The 19173-nt window shown below is 44.9% G+C and overlaps 1 protein-coding gene across 2 annotated transcripts in view; it reads left to right on the top strand.

The window, feature by feature from the left end:
• The window catches only part of slc6a2 (solute carrier family 6 member 2), a 110813-nt gene that overhangs the window by 43825 nt on the left and 47815 nt on the right, over positions 1-19173 (top strand). For both annotated transcript variants that reach the window (XM_078400373.1, XM_078400372.1), the window contains exons 5-6: positions 4585-4723; positions 8282-8416. In XM_078400373.1, the coding sequence (XP_078256499.1) occupies positions 4585-4723; positions 8282-8416 (274 nt within the window). The remainder of the gene's footprint in view (positions 1-4584; positions 4724-8281; positions 8417-19173) is intronic.

Below are 19173 nucleotides of genomic sequence, written 5' to 3'. Positions count from 1 at the left end.
GGTGGGGAAGGGGGAGGGGAGGTTGTATGCCACAAATTAGTAGATCAGTGTGTACTTTCAAGTAACAGCCTGCTTAGGGCAGCACGGTGGCACAACTGGTAGAGCCACTGCCTCACAGCGCCAGAGACCCGGGTTCAATTCTGCCCTCGGGTGCTATCTGAGTGGAGTTTGGACGTTCTCCCTGTGACCACGTGGGTTTCCTCCGGATGCTCCGGTTTCCTCCCACATCTCAAAGACGTGCAGGTTTGTAGGTTAATTGGCCCTCTGTAAATTGCCCCTAATGTGCAGGGAGTGGATGAGGAAGTGGCACAACGTAGAATTAATGTGTAGGACAAAAACTGCAGATGCTGGTTAAAATCAAAGGTAGACACAAAACGCTGGAGTAACTCAGCGGGTCTACCGTAGAATTAATGTGAACAGGTGATCAATAGTCGGCATGGACTCAGTGGGCCAAATGGCCTGTATCTAAAAAAAACACAATAATTTATCTTATATATATATGATAATATAATCATATATTATCAGTCACTGAGTCAGACGGAGTCAGGGGGTATTGGGAGAAGGCAGGAACGGGGTACTGATTGGGAATGATCAGCCATGATCACATTGAATGGTGGTGCTGGCTCGAAGGGCCGAATGGCCTCCTCCTGCACCTATTGTCCATTGTCCGTAATAGCAACCGCACTTGGTTCCAGGAGATAGTTGAAAACCTGTTGGGGGAAAAATATTGAATCATCTTTGCAAACTATAGCAAATCAGAAATTTGTGGCATCGGAGTTGAAATTAATTCTGAAAAGAAAAGATTTGGAACAGATGGAGAAACATGATTGTGATTCCGTTTGTAGCATTTGGAATTGTGTTGCCGGGCAGTGGCACAGCGGTAGAGTTGCTACCTTGGAGCATCAGAGATCCGGGTTCGATCTTGACCATGGGTGCTGTCTGTACGGAGTTTGTACCTTCTGCCCGTAATCACGTGGGTTTTCTCTGGGTGCTCCGGTTTCCTCCCACACTCCAAAGACGTGCAGGCTTAATTGGCTTCGGTGAAGATTGTAAATTGTCCCGAGTGTGTGTAGGATGGTGCTAGTGGGTGCGTATCGCTGCTCAGTGTGGGCTCGGGGGGCCAAAGGGCCTGTTTCCGCGCTGTATCTCTAAACTAAACTCAACTAAACTGAAGATACATATGATTTGATTTGTAAGGTGTCATCTGAGTAATTCTTTACACTTCTAACCTAGATGGAGATGTTGCAACCTTGCAGGTGTTGTGATGTTTAGTTTGGTTTGGTTTTATTAGTTTAGTGATACAGCGAGTAAACAGGCCCTTCTGCCTGCAACCAGCGATCACCACACACTAACGCTATCCTACGCTGGTGTAGCCAACAACAATTACAGGAGTAAACGAGCGGCACGGTGGCGCAGCGGTAGAGTTGCTGCCTTACAGCGAATGCAGCGCCGGAGACTCAGGTTCGATCCTGACTACGGGTGCTGTCTGTACAGAGTTTGTACGTTCTCCCCGTGACCTGCGTGGGTTTTCTCCAAGATCTTCGGTTTCCTCCCACACTCCAAAGACGTACAGGTTTGTAAGTTAATTGACTGGGCAAATGTAAAAAATTGTCCCTAGTGGGTGTAGGATAGTGTTAGTGTGCGGGGATCGCTGGGCGGCGCGGACCCGGTGGGCCGAAGGGCCTGTTTTTGCGCTGTATCTCTAAATCTAAACCTAAATCTAAATCTACGCACACTAGGGACATTTCTTTTAGACAATAGACAATAGACAATAGGTGCAGGAGGAGGCCATTCGGCCCTTCGAGCCAGCACCGCCATTCAATGTGATCATGGCTGATCATTCTCAATCAGTACCCCGTTCCTGCCTTCTCCCCATACCCCCTGACTCCGCTATCCTTAAGAGCTCTATCTAGCTCTCTCTTGAATGCATTCAGAGAATTGGCCTCCACTGCCTTCTGAGGCAGAGAATTCCACAGATTCACAACTCTCTGACTGAAAAGGTTTTTCCTCATCTCAGTTCTAAATGGCCTATCCCTTATTTTTAAACTGTGGCCCTTTGTTCTGGACTCCCCCAACATTGGGAACATGTTTCCTGCCTCTAACGTGTTCAACCCCTTAATAATCTTATATGTTTCGAGAAGATCCCCTCTCATCCTTCTAAATTCCAGTGTATACAAGCTTAGTCGCTCCAGTCTTTCAACATATGACAGTCCCGCCATTCCGGGAATTAACCTAGTAAACCTACGCTGCACGCCCTCAATAGCAAGAATATCCTTCCTCAAATTTGGAGACCAAAACTGCACACAGGTGCGTTCTCACAAAACAAATTACATCTATACCAAGCTAGTCAGCCTACAAACCTGTCTGTCTTTGGATGGTGGGAGAAAATCTGAGTTTCCCAGAGGAAATCCGTGCAGGACACGGGGAGAACGGACAAACTCCGTACAGACCCGGGTCTCTGGCGCTGTGAGGCAGCAACTCTACCGCTGCGCCAACGTTGTATAAAAAAATTGTCAGCATAGTCCCAGCCTGTTTCCATCATGTTGTCAAAGTGCAACCTTTCCACACAAAACCGCAATTAAGAAGGATTCTGACTCGAGTGGGTAGTGATTAAATATTTGTAATTATATTGTGGGTGTCAAAGATTAATTGTACAATTTAAGTGTCAAATCACCGAGGGCACGGGTTAAGACAAATCACTAAATCATTGGAAATAGCTTTTCTTAGAAGCTGTTGTGCTGCCAGCAACAATTACAGGAGTAAAAATAGAAAGTCAGTAAAATTCAGAGCACTGTGGTGGACAGATGTTCAAGAAACTTACCAATGTTCTCAAACATTCCTTGAATTGTGCCAGAGGTTTGTGAGTGTTCCAGTGGCAAGATTAATCCATTTTGTGGCCTCCTGAAAATCCTTGCTGCATCAAGAACGTCAATTAGTTTTGTTAAACTACATTTTTAAAGATTTTGTAAAACGTGTGCAGGGATAGGGTTCATTAGGATTGAACAGCAGGGTAGACTTGATGGGCCGATTGGCCTAATTCTCCTCCTATTCCTTATGACTTTCTGACCTATATGCAGGCATTTGAGATTACTTTAACTTGGTATCATGTTCAGGAAACAGGCATTATGGGCCGAAGGGCCTGTTCCTGTGCTGTATGGTTCAATGTTCAATGTTCTATCTTCTAATCTAACCCAATCTGACACAGAGAAGCAAACTTGAAAGGTTATAGCCTGGAGATTCTTAGTGCATGTGATGCAAATCTAAGGTAAATTAATCTATAAAAGGGCACAAAGTGCTGGAGTAACTTAGTGGGTCAGGCAGCATCTCTGGAGAACATGGATAGATGACGTTTCACAGAGTGCTGGAGTAACTCAGCGGGTCAGGCAGCATCTCTGGAGAACATGGATAGGTGACGCTTCACAGAGTGCTGGAGTAACTTAGTGGGTCAGGCAGCATCTCTGGAGAACGTGGATAGGTGATGTTTCGAGTCAGATCCTTCTTCAGAGTCTGAGTCTGAAACAGTCTGAAGAACGGTCCCAAGCCGGTCCATTTCCTATACGTTAGGTACAACAATATATATATATATATATATATATATATATATATATATATATATATGTGACAAATGTAAAACAGCAGGGTGGTGCAAAGATATAAAGGTATAAAGGGTTGCAGTGAGAAGGCAGGAGAATGGGGTTGAGAGGGATAAAGAGATCAGCCATGAATAAATGTCAGAGGAGACACAATGGACCAAATGGCCTTATTCTGCTCCTTTATCTCATGGTCTATGGTCAGTCGAAGTACTGTTACAGTAACCAATTCACCTCATAACCAGCACCAATTTGGGATGATCAACATCAACATGGTTCATGATGAGCCCTTGGCTCAAACGCAGTTGTAGACTGAAAGCAAGTTCTTCTCAGGAATTTTGGGGCATGCTTATTCACGCTCTGTTGCACAGGTATCCAAAGATTCCCAGCAATTATATTCTGGGGAAATGCCAGAATTTCTACTCCATGTCTCTGGAAAGTCTGGCCTGCTGCTTTGTGTCACTTTGCTTGGCCGTGAGGCAACCTCCCATCTCATTTTGAACGTTCACTTACCGGATAGTGAAAGGCTTGGAGAGAGTGGATGGGGAGAGGATATTTCCACTAGTGGGAGAGTCTAGGACCAGAGGCCACAGCCTCAGAATTAAAGGATGATCCTTTCGGAAGGAGATGAGGGAATTTATTTTGTCATTGTAGTGAATTTGTGGAATTCTTTGCCAGTGAAGGCTGTGGAGACCAAGTCAGTGGATATTTTTAAGGCAATTTAGATAGATTCTTGATTAGTGTGGGTGTCAGGGGTTATAGGGAGAAGACAGGAGAATGTGGTTAGGATGGAGAGATTGATCAGCCATGATTGAATGCCGGAATAGACTTGATGGGCCGATTGGCCTAATGTTGTTATACAAATACCTCATCCCTTACACATTAGGGACAATTTACTTTTACTTTACTTTACTTTGGGACAATTAAGTTATATTGTAAAGGCAATTTTGCAGCTATGCAGTTTTTTGTAATTGTTGATGTCTTATTTTCCTAGGCGGGGCGTTCTAAATCTCCACGAAAGTGCAGGAATCCATAACTTGGGCCCACCACGATGGCAGCTCATCCTCTGCTTGCTTGTCGTCATCATCATTCTGTACTTCACTCTCTGGAAAGGGGTAAAGACTTCAGGAAAGGTATTGCCTTTGACTTCTCATCATTTATCATATGTTATTTGTGATGACTCACCATTTTGTTTCATGATAAAAGTGAATCAGCGGGTCAGGCAACATCGCTGGAGAAAAGGAACAGGTGACGTTTCCAATCGGGCCGAAACATTACCTATTCCTTCTCTCCAGAGATGCTGCCTGACCTGCTGAGTTACTCCAGCATTTTGTGTCTGTCTTTGGTGTAAAACCAGCATTTGCAGTTCCTTCGTACACACAGTAAATAAGCGTACTGAATTTATCAAGGAACAAAGAGGGTGGCGAATATGTGGAATTCGTTGGCACAGAAGGCTGTGGAGGCCGTCAATGGATATTTTGAAGCGTTTAAAAAAATTCTTCATAATTTAAGTTTTTGCAGCTTTGTTTTTTAACACACAGCACGGAAACAAGCCCTTCAGCCCAAATTGTCCAAGATGCCCCATCTACACATTTGGCCCATACTCCTCGAACACTTTCTTATCCATGTACCTGTCCAAATGTCTTTTAAATGTTGTCACAGCACCTGCCTCAACTACCTCCTCTGGCAGCCCATTCCACATAGCCACCATCCTCTGTGTGGAAAAAGTAGCCCTTCAGGTTCCCATTAAATCTTTCCCCTCTCCCCTTAAACCTATGTCCCCTGGTCCTTGATTCCCCTAGTCTGGGTAAATGATTCAGTGGATTCACCTTAACCATTCCGCTCATGATATTTGCACATCTGTAAGATCACCCTTGATTCTGCTGGGCTCCAAGAAATAAAGTCCCAGCCTGCCCAAACCTCTCCCCGTAGCTCAGGCCCTCAAGTCCTGGCAACATCCTCCTAAGATTCATCTGTTTTCATCTTATATTCACTGTGATTAACAACTGGTTTTCAGTGAGATGCTCTGTTATAACATGTGTAGGAAAATAACTGCAGATGCTGGTACAAATCGAAGGTATCACAAAATACTGGAGTAACTCAGCAGGTCAGGCAGCATCTAGGAGAGAGGGAATGGGTGACGTTTTGGGTCGAGACCCTTCTTCAGACTGAAGTCTGAAGAAGGGTCTCGACCCAAAACGTCACCCATTCCCTCTCTCCTAGATGCTGCCTGACCTGCTGAGTTACTCCAGCATTTTGTGATACCTCTGTTATAACTTGTTCGTACAGGAGATATGCTTCAATTCAATCTTCATTATCCAAAACTGCACTGATATCCCTGGTGTCCACTTTGTAACACAATACATATTTCATGCATTGTTTGCAAAAAATCAGAACGATAACACTGTGGGGTGTGAGAGTGGCTGATATTAAATCATTCCAGATTGGAAAGAGAGCTTGCATATTTTCACTTCTGAGATCTTTTACTGTCAACATATTTGTATCATTTCCCAGAAAGGGAATGATGAAGAGCAAGTCAGTTTCCTTATGTGCGGTAGACATTTTGGCAAATAATTCAACTGGGTAACTCAATTTATTTCAGTGCTGTGTATTTGGGGAACAAAATACTTGAAAGAATGGTACATTGGAGAGGAAAGGTTGAGAGGGATAAGGGCCGAACTTGGGCAGGTTGGAACTGTGTAATACGGTGGCACGGTAGCGCAGCGGTAGAGTTGCTGCTTTACAGCGAATGCAGCACCGGAGACTCAGGTTCGATCCTGACTACGGGTGCTGCAGTGTAAGGAGTTTGTACGTTCTCCCCGTGACCTGCGTGGGTTTACTCCGAGATCTTCGGTTTCCTCCCACACTCCAAAGACGTACAGGTATGTAGGTTAATTTGCTGGGTAAATGTAAAAATTGTCCCTAGTGGGTGTAGGATAGTGTTAATGTACGGGGATCACTGGGCGGCACGGACTTGGAGGGCCGAAAAGGCCTGTTTCCGGCTGTATATATATGATATGATGATATAGGGCATCTTCGTTAGCATGGGCAAGTTGGGCTGAAGGGTGTGTTTCCATGCTGTACGACTCTGATGCGATCAAATTTTAACGGGAAAGCTCGTATATAGATAGTGGTATACACATAGGCGTCCAGAAGATTAAGATAGTGGCAATGTGCTCAAACTTAGACACAAAATGCTGGAGCAACTCAGTGGGTCGGGCAGCATTTCTGGAGAGAAGGAATGGGTGACGTTTCTTGGTCAAGACCCTTCTTCAGACTGGTTAGGGATAAGGGGAATGAGAGTTATAGACGGTGATGTGGAGAGATGAAGAACAATGATGCAAAAAAGTAACGATGATAAAGGAAACAGGCCATTGTTAGCTGTTTGTAGGGTGAAAGCGAGAAGCTAGTGTGACTTGGGTGGGGGAGGGATAGAGAGAGGGAATGCCGGGGCTATCTGAAGTGAGAGAAATCAATATTCATACCACAATATTCATGCCCAAACGAAATATGAGAAATATAATCTGCAATGGTGTGCCTTTAAATGGCACTGTTGTGGGGCCTGAGTTGGTCCAACTCATAGAAATACTTTGACAGCTGGATAAACTATGCCATCAGGCATGAATTAAAATCCAGTAAAACACTCATAAACATTAGGAAACAATTAAAGTCGTTTAAGTTAACCCAACAGATTTCTAAAAATGTTAATTACCAGAAACCTGCCTTTGCTGTCGAAATGGATGGAGTTCTTGAATCTGTACCTTGCCAAGCCGAGTGCAATGTGTGGTGGCCAGATTTCCCAGTGTAGTTGCTGGCAAATTACCTGAAACCGACGCTCTGGTTTAATTTAGTTTAGTTTAGGGATACAGCGCGGAAACAGGCCCTTTGGCCCACCGAGTCCAGACCGACCAGCGATCCCCACACATTAACACTATCCTACACTACACACAGTAATTTTACATTTTACATTTATAACCAAGCCAATTAACCAACAAACCTACACGTCTTTGGAGTGTGGGAGGAAACCGAAGTTCTTGGAGAAAGCCCACGCAGGTCACGGGGAGAACGTACAAACTCCGTACAGACAAGCACCAGTAGTCGGGATCGAACCCGGGTCTCTGGCGCTGTAAGGCAGCAACTCTACCGCTACACCACCGTGATGAGCCCTTGGTTCAAACGCAGTTGTAGACTCAAAGCAAGTTCTTCTCAGGAATTTTGGGGCATGCTTATTCACGCTCTGTTGCACAGGTATCCAAAGATTCCCAGCAATTATATTCTGGGGAAATGCCAGAATTTCCACTCCATGTCGCTCAGGAAAGTCTGGCCTGCTGCTTTGTGTCACTTTGCTTGGCCGTGAGGCAACCTCTCATCTCATTTTGAACGTTCACTTACCGGATAGTGAAAGGCTTGGAGAGAGTGGATGGGGAGAGGATGTTTCCACTAGTGGGAGAGTTTACGACCAGAGATCACAGCCTCAGAATTAATGGCCTACTCCTGCACCTATTGTCTATTGTCTATTGACTCTGTGCATACCTTGGCCGTGCAAAACAAAGAATTTCATTGTGACGCGACACTTAGGTATTCATTCATTCATTCATTCATTCATTCATTCATTCATTCATTCATTCATATCTAGTGTGGCAAGAAGAGTGATTGGATTGGAACAATGTGCCCCTTGCTCTTCCCTGCAGGTGGTGTGGATTACAGCAACCATGCCCTACATGGTGTTGTTCGTCTTATTGATCCGGGGGATCACACTGCCAGGCGCAATGGATGGCATCAAGGCCTACCTCAGCATTGACTTCGAACGCCTGAAGGAAGCTCAGGTAAGACCTTCCATTCCCCGTGATGGCACAAGGAACAAGTCAACGGGTATTCATAAGGCAGGGATGGATATATTCTTGATTAGTACGGGCGTCAGGGGTTGTGGGGAGAAGGTTGTGGGGTTAGGAGGGGAGAGATAGATCAGCCATGATTGCATGGGGGAGTCGACTTGATGGGCCGAATGGCCTAATTCCACTCCTCAGGAATCACTTTGGAACCTATGAGCTGCAGATGTCGGAATCTTCAGCAAAGGCCAATGTGCTGGAGGATCTCAGAAGATCAGGCAGCGTCCGCGGAGGATTAAACAGATGACGTTCTGGATCGGACTTGGGGGAAAAGTGGAAAAGAGAGTTGGGGATAGGACAAAGCCTGGCAAGTGATAGGTGGATACAGATGAGGGCGGGTTTTAGTGGGAGCTGGGTAGATTAAGTGACAAAAGCTAGAGGTGAAGGGGAGACAGAAGGGTGTTGGATACGTGGAAAGAGGAGGAGTGGATAGAACATGGATGAGAAAGGATTAGAGGGAAATAGGCCAGACGCTGGCAGGTGGGACTAGTGTAGATGGGGCATCTTGGTCAGCATGGGCTAGTTGGGCCGAAGGGCCTGTTTCCATGCTGTACGTCTCCATCGGTGAATGCACAACCGGGAAAGGCTCACCGACCCGAAACGTCGTCTGTCCATTTCCTCCACAGATGTTGCCTGACACGCTGAGCTCATTCTGCACATTGTGGTTGTGTTCCACCTCTCACGAGGCAGGTTGAAGCAAGCTTTAGGACTGGCTTATCCGTGATTAACTTATCTTAAGTAGGATCCTACGTAAACATATTTTTTTGTGATGTTTCAATGCCCTGAAACACTCGATACTAGATTTTCATTTGAGCTGTGTTTGATAGCAACATGGCTGCAGGTAGTTCTTAGCTCTGGACAACTGGGCAGGGGTACTGATTGAGAATGATCAGCCATGATCACATTGAATGGCGGTGCTGGCTCGAAGGGCCGAAGGGCCTACTCCTGCACCTATTGTCTATTGTCTATTGTCTATTGACAATGAATGAATGAATGAATAAGTTTATTGGCCATCTATGTACACATACAAGGAATGTGCCTTGGTGCTCCGCTCGCAAGTAACAACACGAACATACAGTAAACTAGTAAGAATAGAGCTTAAAACAATGAAAACATTAAGAATACAACATTACGGGTTAATCAAGTGAGTGAAATAAACCAGAGCAAAAAGATGGTTCAATTCTAACACCCGGTGACGTCTTTGAGGAGTTTGTATATCCGCCCAATGTCAATGTGATCTGGTTTTCTGCCATATTCCAATGGGCCGTTTGGCAGGTTGTTGTGATTGAAGAGAGTTAGGGTGGAGGGCAGAGGTTAGGCATGGAAGAGAGAATAGGTCACATGGAGGCAAGTGAGGGAACGGGACAGGCATAAAATGCTGGAGTAACTCAGTGGGACAGGCAGCATCTCTGGAGAGAAGGAATGTGTGACGTTTCGGCCTGAGACCCTTCTCCAGACTGAGATGGATCAGAATGGGATTACTGGAATCGTTCAGAGTGCTGGCAAGGACCGCATGGACCAAGTAGCCCGCTTCTATGTTTAATGAACTACGAGAAGTTTAAATGAAAATCTCAGATTTATGAACGAAACGACAGCCTGCTGTGCTGGAACAAAACTCGCATCGCGTGCATTTAAATAATAATTCAAAAGACTTTGCCAGAGTTTTTTGGCTCGCCTTATCCTTGTCATCCGAGAATCCATCTCCACTCATCCTCACGCAACAACACATCCATTAACTGAAGAAGAGCTAAAAGAGAGGTTGAATCTGATTTAAATCTATATTTCAATTTGTAAATGTGGCAATTATTTTGTTTTGTGGATGAATAGATTGCTAGAAGTTAGCAGTTTTAGTATAGTTTAGTTCATTATTGTCACATGTACCGAGGAACAATGAAAAGCATTTTGTTGCATGCTATCCAGACAGCGAATAGACTGTTATCCTCCACAGCTGCAGAAACCCTCATCCACGCCTTCATCACCTCCCGTCTGGACTACTGCAACAGCCTCCTCTATGGCGCACCCTCAAAAATCATCAATAAACTTCAATACATTCAAAACTCCGCTGCCCGTCTACTCACACACACCTCGATCCGTGACCATATCACCCCCGTCCTTTATAAACTCCACTGGCTCCCCATCCCCCAGAGAATCCAGTACAAAATCCTCCTCATAACCTACAAAGCCCTCCATAACCTGGCCCCATCCTACCTGACCGACCTCCTCCACAGGCACACTCCCACCTGCACCCTCCGCTCTGCCGCTGCCAATCTCCTATCCCCCCACATCCGGACTAAACTCAGATCCTGGGGGGACAGGGCTTTCTCCATCGCTGCTCCCACCCTATGGAACTCACTACCCCAAACCGTTAGAGACTCCCCCACACTCACCACATTCAAAACATCGCTGAAGTCTCACCTGTTCAGTACTGCCTTCAACCACTGAAGGTCACCTCACCTACTGTCTCCTTTCTCTGTTCATTTATTTATTTACTTATTTATCTATTTATTAATTTCCCTATGTTCTCAAAATCTCTGTAAAGCGTCTTTGAGTATATGAAAAGCGCTATATAAATAAAATGCATTATTATTATTATTATTATAATCAAGTCATCCACAGTGGACAGATACAGGATAAAGGGTGCGACATTTAGTGCAAGATAAAGTCCAGTAAAGTCTGAGTTAAAGATAGCTCGAAGTTCTCCAACGAGCTAGATGGAATGTCAGGACCACTCTCTAGTTGGTGAGAGGATGGTTCAGTTGCCTGATTACAGCTGGGAAGAAACTGTCCATGAATCTGGAGAAATGCATTTTCTCACTTCCCTGTACCTCGTGCCTGATGGGAGAGGGGAGCAGAGGGAGTGTCTGGGGCGTGACTGGTCCTTGATTATGCGGGTGGCCTTGCCAAGACAGCGTGAGGTGTAGGTGGAGTCAATAGAAGGGAGGTTGGCCTGCGTGATGGTCTGGGCTACGTACACAATGCTCTGCAATTTCTTGCTGCCTTGGATGGAGCTGTTCCCAAACCAAGCTGTGGTGCATCCTGATAAAATGCTTTCTATGGTGCATCTGTAGAAGTTGGTGAGAGTTGTTGGGGACATGCCGAACCTCCTAAGCCTTCTGTTGGTGTGCTTTCTTGGCCATTGCTTCAATAAGGCTGGTTCAGTACAAATTGCTGGTGATATTTATTCCTAAGAACTAAGCGGCGTGGTGGCGCAGCGGTAGAGTATCTGCCTTGCAGCGCCGGAGACCCAGGTTCGATCCCGACTACGGGTGTTGTCTGCACGCATGGAGTTTGTACATTCTCCCTGTGACCTGCGTGGGTTTTCTCCAAGATCTTCGGTTTCCTGCCACGCTCCAAAGACATACAGGTATGTAGGTTAATTGGCTTGGTAAATGTAAAAATGATCCCTAGTGTGTGCAGGATAGTGTTAATGTGCGGGGATCGCTGGTCGGCGCGGACCCGGTGGGCTGAAGGGCCTGTTTCCGTGCTGTATCTACAAACTAAACTAAACTAAGCTAAACTTGACTTTGGCGCCAGCAATGTAAACAGGGGTGTGTGTACCATTCGCTTCCTGATGTGGGTCCCAATCTCCTTTGCCTTGCAGGCAATGAGGGAAATGGTTGTTCACTTGGCACCAGGTTATGAGGTTCTCAAACCCCTTCCTGTACTCTGTCTCGTCATTATTTGATGGCAATGATTGTAGAATGCTATTGTAGGTGTGGAAGTTGGTTAAAATCTATCATTTGCCTTTTCCTGGGCTGTCTTAATAACAACGTTACCATTGATATTGTCACTGGATTTTCACTGCAATCAACAATATTCCCTTTTGTCTTCTTCGAGCAGTTCCAGATGACTCAGAGTGGCTCCAGTAGCAACATGTGTTTAGCTTTATAAAAGGAAAAAAGAGAAAAATATATCTCTGACGTTTGAACATTTGGCAGCCGTTGCCCAAGTACATCCTTCAATGCACGTCAGATGGAAAGATTTGAAACAAACTTCGTGAGCTTCCTATTTGACATTGTCAAAGTCTGAATCACACAAACATTGTGAAACTAGATGCTTTCAAGAGAGGGTTAGATTTAGTTCTTAGGGCTAATGGAATCAAGGGATATGGGGAGAAAGCAGGAACGGGGTACTGATTTTGGATGGGCAGCCATGATCATATTGAATGGCGGTGCTAGCTCGAAGGGCCGAATGGCCCGCTCTGGCATCTCTTTTCTATGTTTCTATGTTTCTAAACTTCCAGATCAATATGGAAAGGTGTTTCGCAGAACACCTTCGCTCAGTCCGCCTGGACTTATCAGATCTTCCGGTTGCCAAACACTTTAACTTCCCATCCCATTCCTACACTGACCTTTCTGTCCTGGGCCTCCTCCATTGTCAGAGTGAGGCTAAACGCAAATTGGAGGAACATCCTCTCATATTTCGCTTGGGCAGCTTACAGCTCAGTGATATGAATATTGATTTCTCTACCTTCAAGTTACCCCTGCATTCCCTCTCTCTCTTATCCCTCCCCCACCCAAGTCACACCAGCATTTTGTTCCCACCTAACTACAGCTAACATTCCTTTATCATCGTTACTTTTTTTGCATCTCTTTCATTCACGTGTTTTTTTTGTCTCGACATCATCGTCTATATCTCTCGTCTCCCTTTCCCGTGACTTTCAGTCCAAAGAAGAGTCTTGACCCGAAACATCACCCATTCTTTCTCTCCAGAGATGCTGCCCGTCCCGCTGAATTACTCCAGCATTTTGTGTCTATCTTTGGCTCAAACCAGCATCTTCAGTTCCTTCCTACACAGTATGGATAGCTATGTAGCTTAAGGCTTGTATTTCAAGAACAGCTTTTTCTAGGTTTCTATGTTTTTCTAGGTTTCTATGTTTCTATTAAACTACCCCTCTCTGCCCAAACATGATCTACATCTCTCCATTCCCTGAAGGTTCATGTGTTTGTCTAAACATCTCTTAAATGCCACTATCGTATCTGCTACCACCACCGCCACCTCTGGCAGCGAGTTCCAAGCACCCACCACTCTCCTTTAAACTCCCCTCCTCTCACCTCAAAAGTATACCATCTGGTCTTTGACATTTCTATCCTGTTGGAAAGATTCTGATTGTCTACCCTATCTTTACCTCTCATAATTATATCAATTTCTATCACCTATCCCCCCCCCCCTCACCCTCTGTCACTCCAGAGTTATCGACTCTTGTTTGTCAACCCTTTTTCTCTTTCAACAAAACTTCTCATGGTTTTAAATGTTACTGTGGGATTTCTTCGAAACCCATTTTCTTCTGAGGAGAACAAATCTTACTCACTCTCTGAAATGAACTCCTTCAGCTCTTGGCTTTATCCATCTAAAATAATCTCTTTATCGCCTTCCTTGAGTCCTTCGCGTTGTCATGAGGTTTTAAGGCCCGAACCCGAGTTTGATTCTCCAGCTGAATCCAAACAGAGTTTCTGAAGTTCTTGTACAATTTCCTTGCTTTAAAACGAGGTGCCTTTAATAAGGTCAAGCATCCTAAGGTTAACGATCGCACATGGTAAGGTTTAAAATTGCACCATTTGGTTTGTATTGCTTCTCCTTAATCTTCCTGTCAATGTAAATCCCTCTGCACCTCTCCACATTATATTTGGTCTGTGCTAAGTCTACCTATTTCACCGTTCTTTGAAGTCTGCCCTGACCCTCTTTATTATTTGCGACATTTTCAAGTTTTCCAATTCATCACCGAAGTTTGGAACGATGCCCTGTGTACCTAAATCCAAGTCATTAATAAACATCATGAAGTACAGTGAATTACTACAAATCCCAACGGCTGTAATTTTACTAATGAATCTATGAAGAGGCAATTTGTCACTCAACTTTTCAAAGTCCACATTCATATTTCAACTGCAACTGCAATTGTCAGGTGCATCATAGACATTAAAATTAATTTGTTTTTAACTCTTTAAGCTGAAGCTCATATCCTGGTCTACGCTGAATATTGTGCACTAGTTCTCTCCTGAGATGCTGCCTGACCCGTTGAGTTACTCCAGCATTAGGGGTCTACCATTGAGCACTGGTTAATGCTTTTAGAAATCATGAGAAAACAATTACAATTTCAGTACGTGAAAGAATGATGCTGCACTAGTCAATATTCAATGCCAGAAAGATTGATTGTTAGTTTAGTTTAGTTTACTTTGGAGGTACAGCACCGAAACAGCCTCTTCAGCGCATCGAGTCCGCACCAACCAGCGATCCCTGCTCATTAACACTATCCTACACAAGGTACAACTTTTACTCAAGCCGATTAACCTACAAACCTGCACGTCTTTGGAGTGTGGGAGGAAACCGAGGTTCTTGGAGAAAGCCCACGCAGGTCACGGGGAGAACGTACAAACTCCGTACAGACAGCACCCGTAGCCGGGATCGAACCTGGGTCTCTGGCGCTGTAACTCTACCTCTGCGCCACCGTGCAGTGACGTAGTTAATATCGCACGTTTGAAGACACAAGGTACTGCAAATGCTGGTCTACAAAAAAACGCACAGAGTGCTGGAGTAATTCGGCAGGTCGGGTAGCATCTCTGGAGAACATGAATAGGTGACATTTGGGATTGGGGCCCTTCTTTAGTGTGTCTGGAACTGCAAGGGCCAAATATACTAGAATAGATTAGGGGGACTTTATAAAGAATAGACAATAGGTGCAGGAGGAGGCCATTCGGCCCTTCGAGCCATTCAATGTGATCATGGCTGATCATTCTCAATCAGTACCCCGTTCCTGCCTTCTCCCCATACCTCCTGACTCCGCTATCCTTAAGAGCTCTATCTAGCTCTCTCTTGAATGCATTCAGAGAATTGGCCTCCACTGCCTTCTGAGGCAGAGAATTCCACAGATTCACAACTCTCTGACTGAAAAAGTTTTTCCTCATCTCCGTTCTAAATGGCCTACCTCTTATTCTTAAACTGTGGCCCCTTGTTCTGGACTCCCCCAACATTGGGAACATGTTTCCTGCCTCTAACGTGTCCAACCCCTTAATAATCTTATACGTTTCGATAAGATCTCCTCTCACCCTTCTAAACGATACCATTCTCTCAGCGATAGTGTGCAGGTAAGATTAAGAATTTTTGGACGTGTTAAATCACATATTAATGCTTTGTTTGAAATTAAAGTTATATTTGTCCATAAATTTGGGAGGACAGACTCGCTGTTATTTTGTCAGCATGATTTGTTCCCATTTGGTTTGATGAGCAAATTGCCACAGCAGCAGATGTAACTGAAATGTTTCCACCTTCAAATTTGAAAGAGTGTTCTTACATTTTGTTCTCAACCTTATTTATTCTTGCAGAAATAAATCTGGTTGCTTTGACATTTTGACATTACATGAAATCCTCACGATCACAAGCAATTAAATAAATAAATTGCCTTTTGGCCCTTCTGAATAATCGGTCTGCTTGCCTTGTTCCAACTGTTCTTAAGCCAGACTCTGTGCTAGGCTTTAGAGAGAGGAATATCTATTTAGCTACAGCACATTGGCGCAGCGGTAGAGTTGCTGCCTTACAGCGCCAGAGACCCGGGTTCGATCCTAACTACGGGTGCTGTCTGTATGGTGTTTGTACCTTCTCTCTGTGACTGCGGGGGTTTCCTCCAGGTGCTCCGGTTTCCATCCACAATCCAAAGACATACAGGGTTGCAGGTGAATTGGCTTGGTATAAATGTAAAATTGTACGGCAGTGTTAACGTGCGGGATTGCTGCTCGGTGGGGACTCGGTAGGCCGAAGGGCCTGTTCCCGCGCTGTGTCTCTAAAACTAAACTACTAAAAGCCTAAAGGTGGGATGCTCCTGAAATGAAAGTTGCAGTGGTAAGTTCTGTCTGATTTTTATCAGGTTACAAAAATAAACAGAAAAAAATGATTTTACTTCATGATAAGGACAATTATAAATAGGCAATAGACAATAGACAATAGGTGCAGGAGTAGGCCATTCGGCCCTTTGAGCCAGCACCGCCATTCAATGTGATCATGGCTGATCATTCTCAATCAGTACCCCGTTCCTGCCTTCTCCCCATACCCCCCTGACTCCGCTATCCTTAAGAGCTCTATCCTGCTCTCTCTTGAATGCATTCAGAGAATTGGCCTCCACTGCCTTCTGAGGCAGAGAATTCCGCAGATTCACAACTCTCTGACTGAAAAAGTTTTTCCTCATCTCCGTTCTAAATGGCCTACCCCTTATTCTTAAACTGTGGCCCCTGGTTCTGGACTCCACCAACATCGGGAACATGTTTCCTGCCTCTAACGTGTCCAACCCCTTAATAATTTTATGCGTTTCGATAAGATCCCCTCTCATGCTTTAAATTCCAGTGTAAATGGTAAATCAAAGGAAGAGGCAAGTGATCATTTCTTATTTCGTGTTATCTTGTTAAGTTTTCAAATGTTTTTGTACGGAGTTTGTACGTTCCCCCTGTGACTTCGTGGGTTTCCTCTGGGTGCTCCGGTTTCCAACCATAGTCCAAAGACGTACAAGTTTGTAGGTTAATTGGCTTCGTTGGTGTGTAGGATAGAACCAGCGTATGGGTGATCGTTGATCGGAGTAGACTCAGTAGGCCAAAAGGGCCTGTTTCCGTGCTGTGTCTCTGAAACTATAAGAAATAAGGGTAGTGTTGCCAGCAAAAGTAGCACTGAACTTACAAACAACTCACTGCTCCATCCCTGCACATTAAAAAAACAGAGACACCATGTTCTGGACACTGTTTTGACGGAAGCCAAACACTTCCGTTCAAAGAAATAGGAAAATACTTAAATTCAACGTACGAGATGAATGAAGAAAGACATGAATGCTGGAGTAACTCAACGGGACAGGCAGCATCTCTGGAGAGAAGGAAAGGGTGATGTTTCGGGTCAAGACCCTTCTTCAGACTGAATGGATTTTCCCCGTGTGCTCCGATTTCCTCCCACAATCCAAAGACGTACAGGCTTGTCGGTCTGAAAGAGGGTCTCGACCCGAGATGACACCTATTCCTTTGTTTCAGAGATGCTGTCTGACCCGCTGAGCTACTCCAGCTTTTTGTGTCCATCTTCAGGCTTTGTAGATTCACATGTTCACAAGTTACAGGAGTAGAATTAGGCCATTCGGCCCATCGAGTCCACTCCGCCATTCAATCATGGTTGATCTCTGCCTCCTAATTCCATTTTCCTGCCTTCTCTCCATAACCCTTGACACCCGTTCTAATCAAGAATTTGTCTATCTCTGCCTTAAAAATATCCACTGACTTGGCCTCCACAGCCCTCTGTGGCAAAGAGTTCCACAGATTAACTACCCTTTGACTAAAGAAGTTCCTCCTCACCTCCTTTCTAAAAGAGCGCCCTTTAATTCTGAGGCTGTGACCTCTGGTCCTAGACTCTCCCACCAGTGGAAACATCCTCAACCTTCTGTACTCCAGGTACCCCCTCAAGCTTCTGAACTCCAGCGAGTACAGGCCCAGTGCTGTCAAATGCTCATCATATGTTAACCTACTCAATCCTGGAATCATTCTTGTAAACCTCCTCTGGACCCTCTCCAGAAGCAGCACATCCTTCCTCAGGTATGGGGCCCACATTTGCTCACAGTACTCCAAATGCAGCCTGACCAGAGCCTTATTAAACCTCAGCATAACCTCTCTGTTTTTATATTCCAGTCCTCTTGATATAAATGCCTGCATTGAATTTGCCTTCCTTACTACCGATTCGACTTGCAAATTAACTATTTGGGAGTTCTGCACCAGCACTCCCAAGTCCCTTTGCACCTCCGATTTCTTGAATTCTCTCTCCATTTAGAAAATGGACATTTCCTAAGAGGTTAATTGGCTTTGGCAAAGATCCCGAGGGAGTGTCGGATAGTGTTAGTGTGTGGGATCGCTGGCTGCACGAACTCGGTGGGCCGAAGGACCTGTTTCTTGCACTGTATCTCCAAACTAAACTAAACTAAACCACAAAATTAGTTCATTATCCAGCATCAAATAAGGAAAATCAGCAAAAAAAGGTGTAATTCTGTGACATTCACATCTGGGTGTCAGCAGTTATGGGGAGAAGGCAGGAGAATGGGGTTAGGAGGGAGAGATTTCTTCAGTCAGAGGGCAGTGAAACTATGGAATTCTTTGCCGCAGAAGGCTGTGGATGCAAAGTCAATGGATATTTTTAAGGCAGAGATAGATAGATTCTTGATTAGAACGGGTGTCAGGGGAAAAAAGGCAGGAGAACGGTAAAGATAGATCAGCCATGATTGAATGGCAGAGGAGGCTTGAAGGGCCGAACGACCTAATTCTGCTTCTCTCACTGATGAACTCATGAACTTATGAAGAGTGAATGTTAATAGTTTAACTGTTAACTATAGGGGTTAATAGTTTATCATCTATTGAGTGAGAAATTGCAAGTATTGTTCCTGGGGTAAGTGATTAGTTGCGATGGCACTCGGCCTGACCAGTGCATAGACACCCAGTTCAGACTCTGGTCACTGCGTTATGTTACCCCTGCTCCCTCTCTTAATCTGTAGAGCAGGACTCTCCGCACTTTGGGCCAGTTGCTGTTCACTGCGAGAGGCGGGTAGGGTCGATAAGTTCAGAAACATGGATAGAAAATTGGTTGACAGACAGAAAGCAAAGAGTGGGGATAAATGGGTCCCTTTCGGAATGGCAGGCAGTGACCAGTGGGGTACCGCAAGGCTCGGTGTTGGGACCCCAGCTATTTAC

This window comes from Rhinoraja longicauda, chromosome 6 (genome assembly GCF_053455715.1).
Source record: "Rhinoraja longicauda isolate Sanriku21f chromosome 6, sRhiLon1.1, whole genome shotgun sequence".
In the NCBI taxonomy this organism is placed as follows: Eukaryota; Metazoa; Chordata; class Chondrichthyes; order Rajiformes; family Arhynchobatidae; genus Rhinoraja; species Rhinoraja longicauda.
The sequence above is the reverse complement of the archived record's forward strand: the minus strand, read 5'-3'. Positions and strand labels throughout refer to the sequence as shown.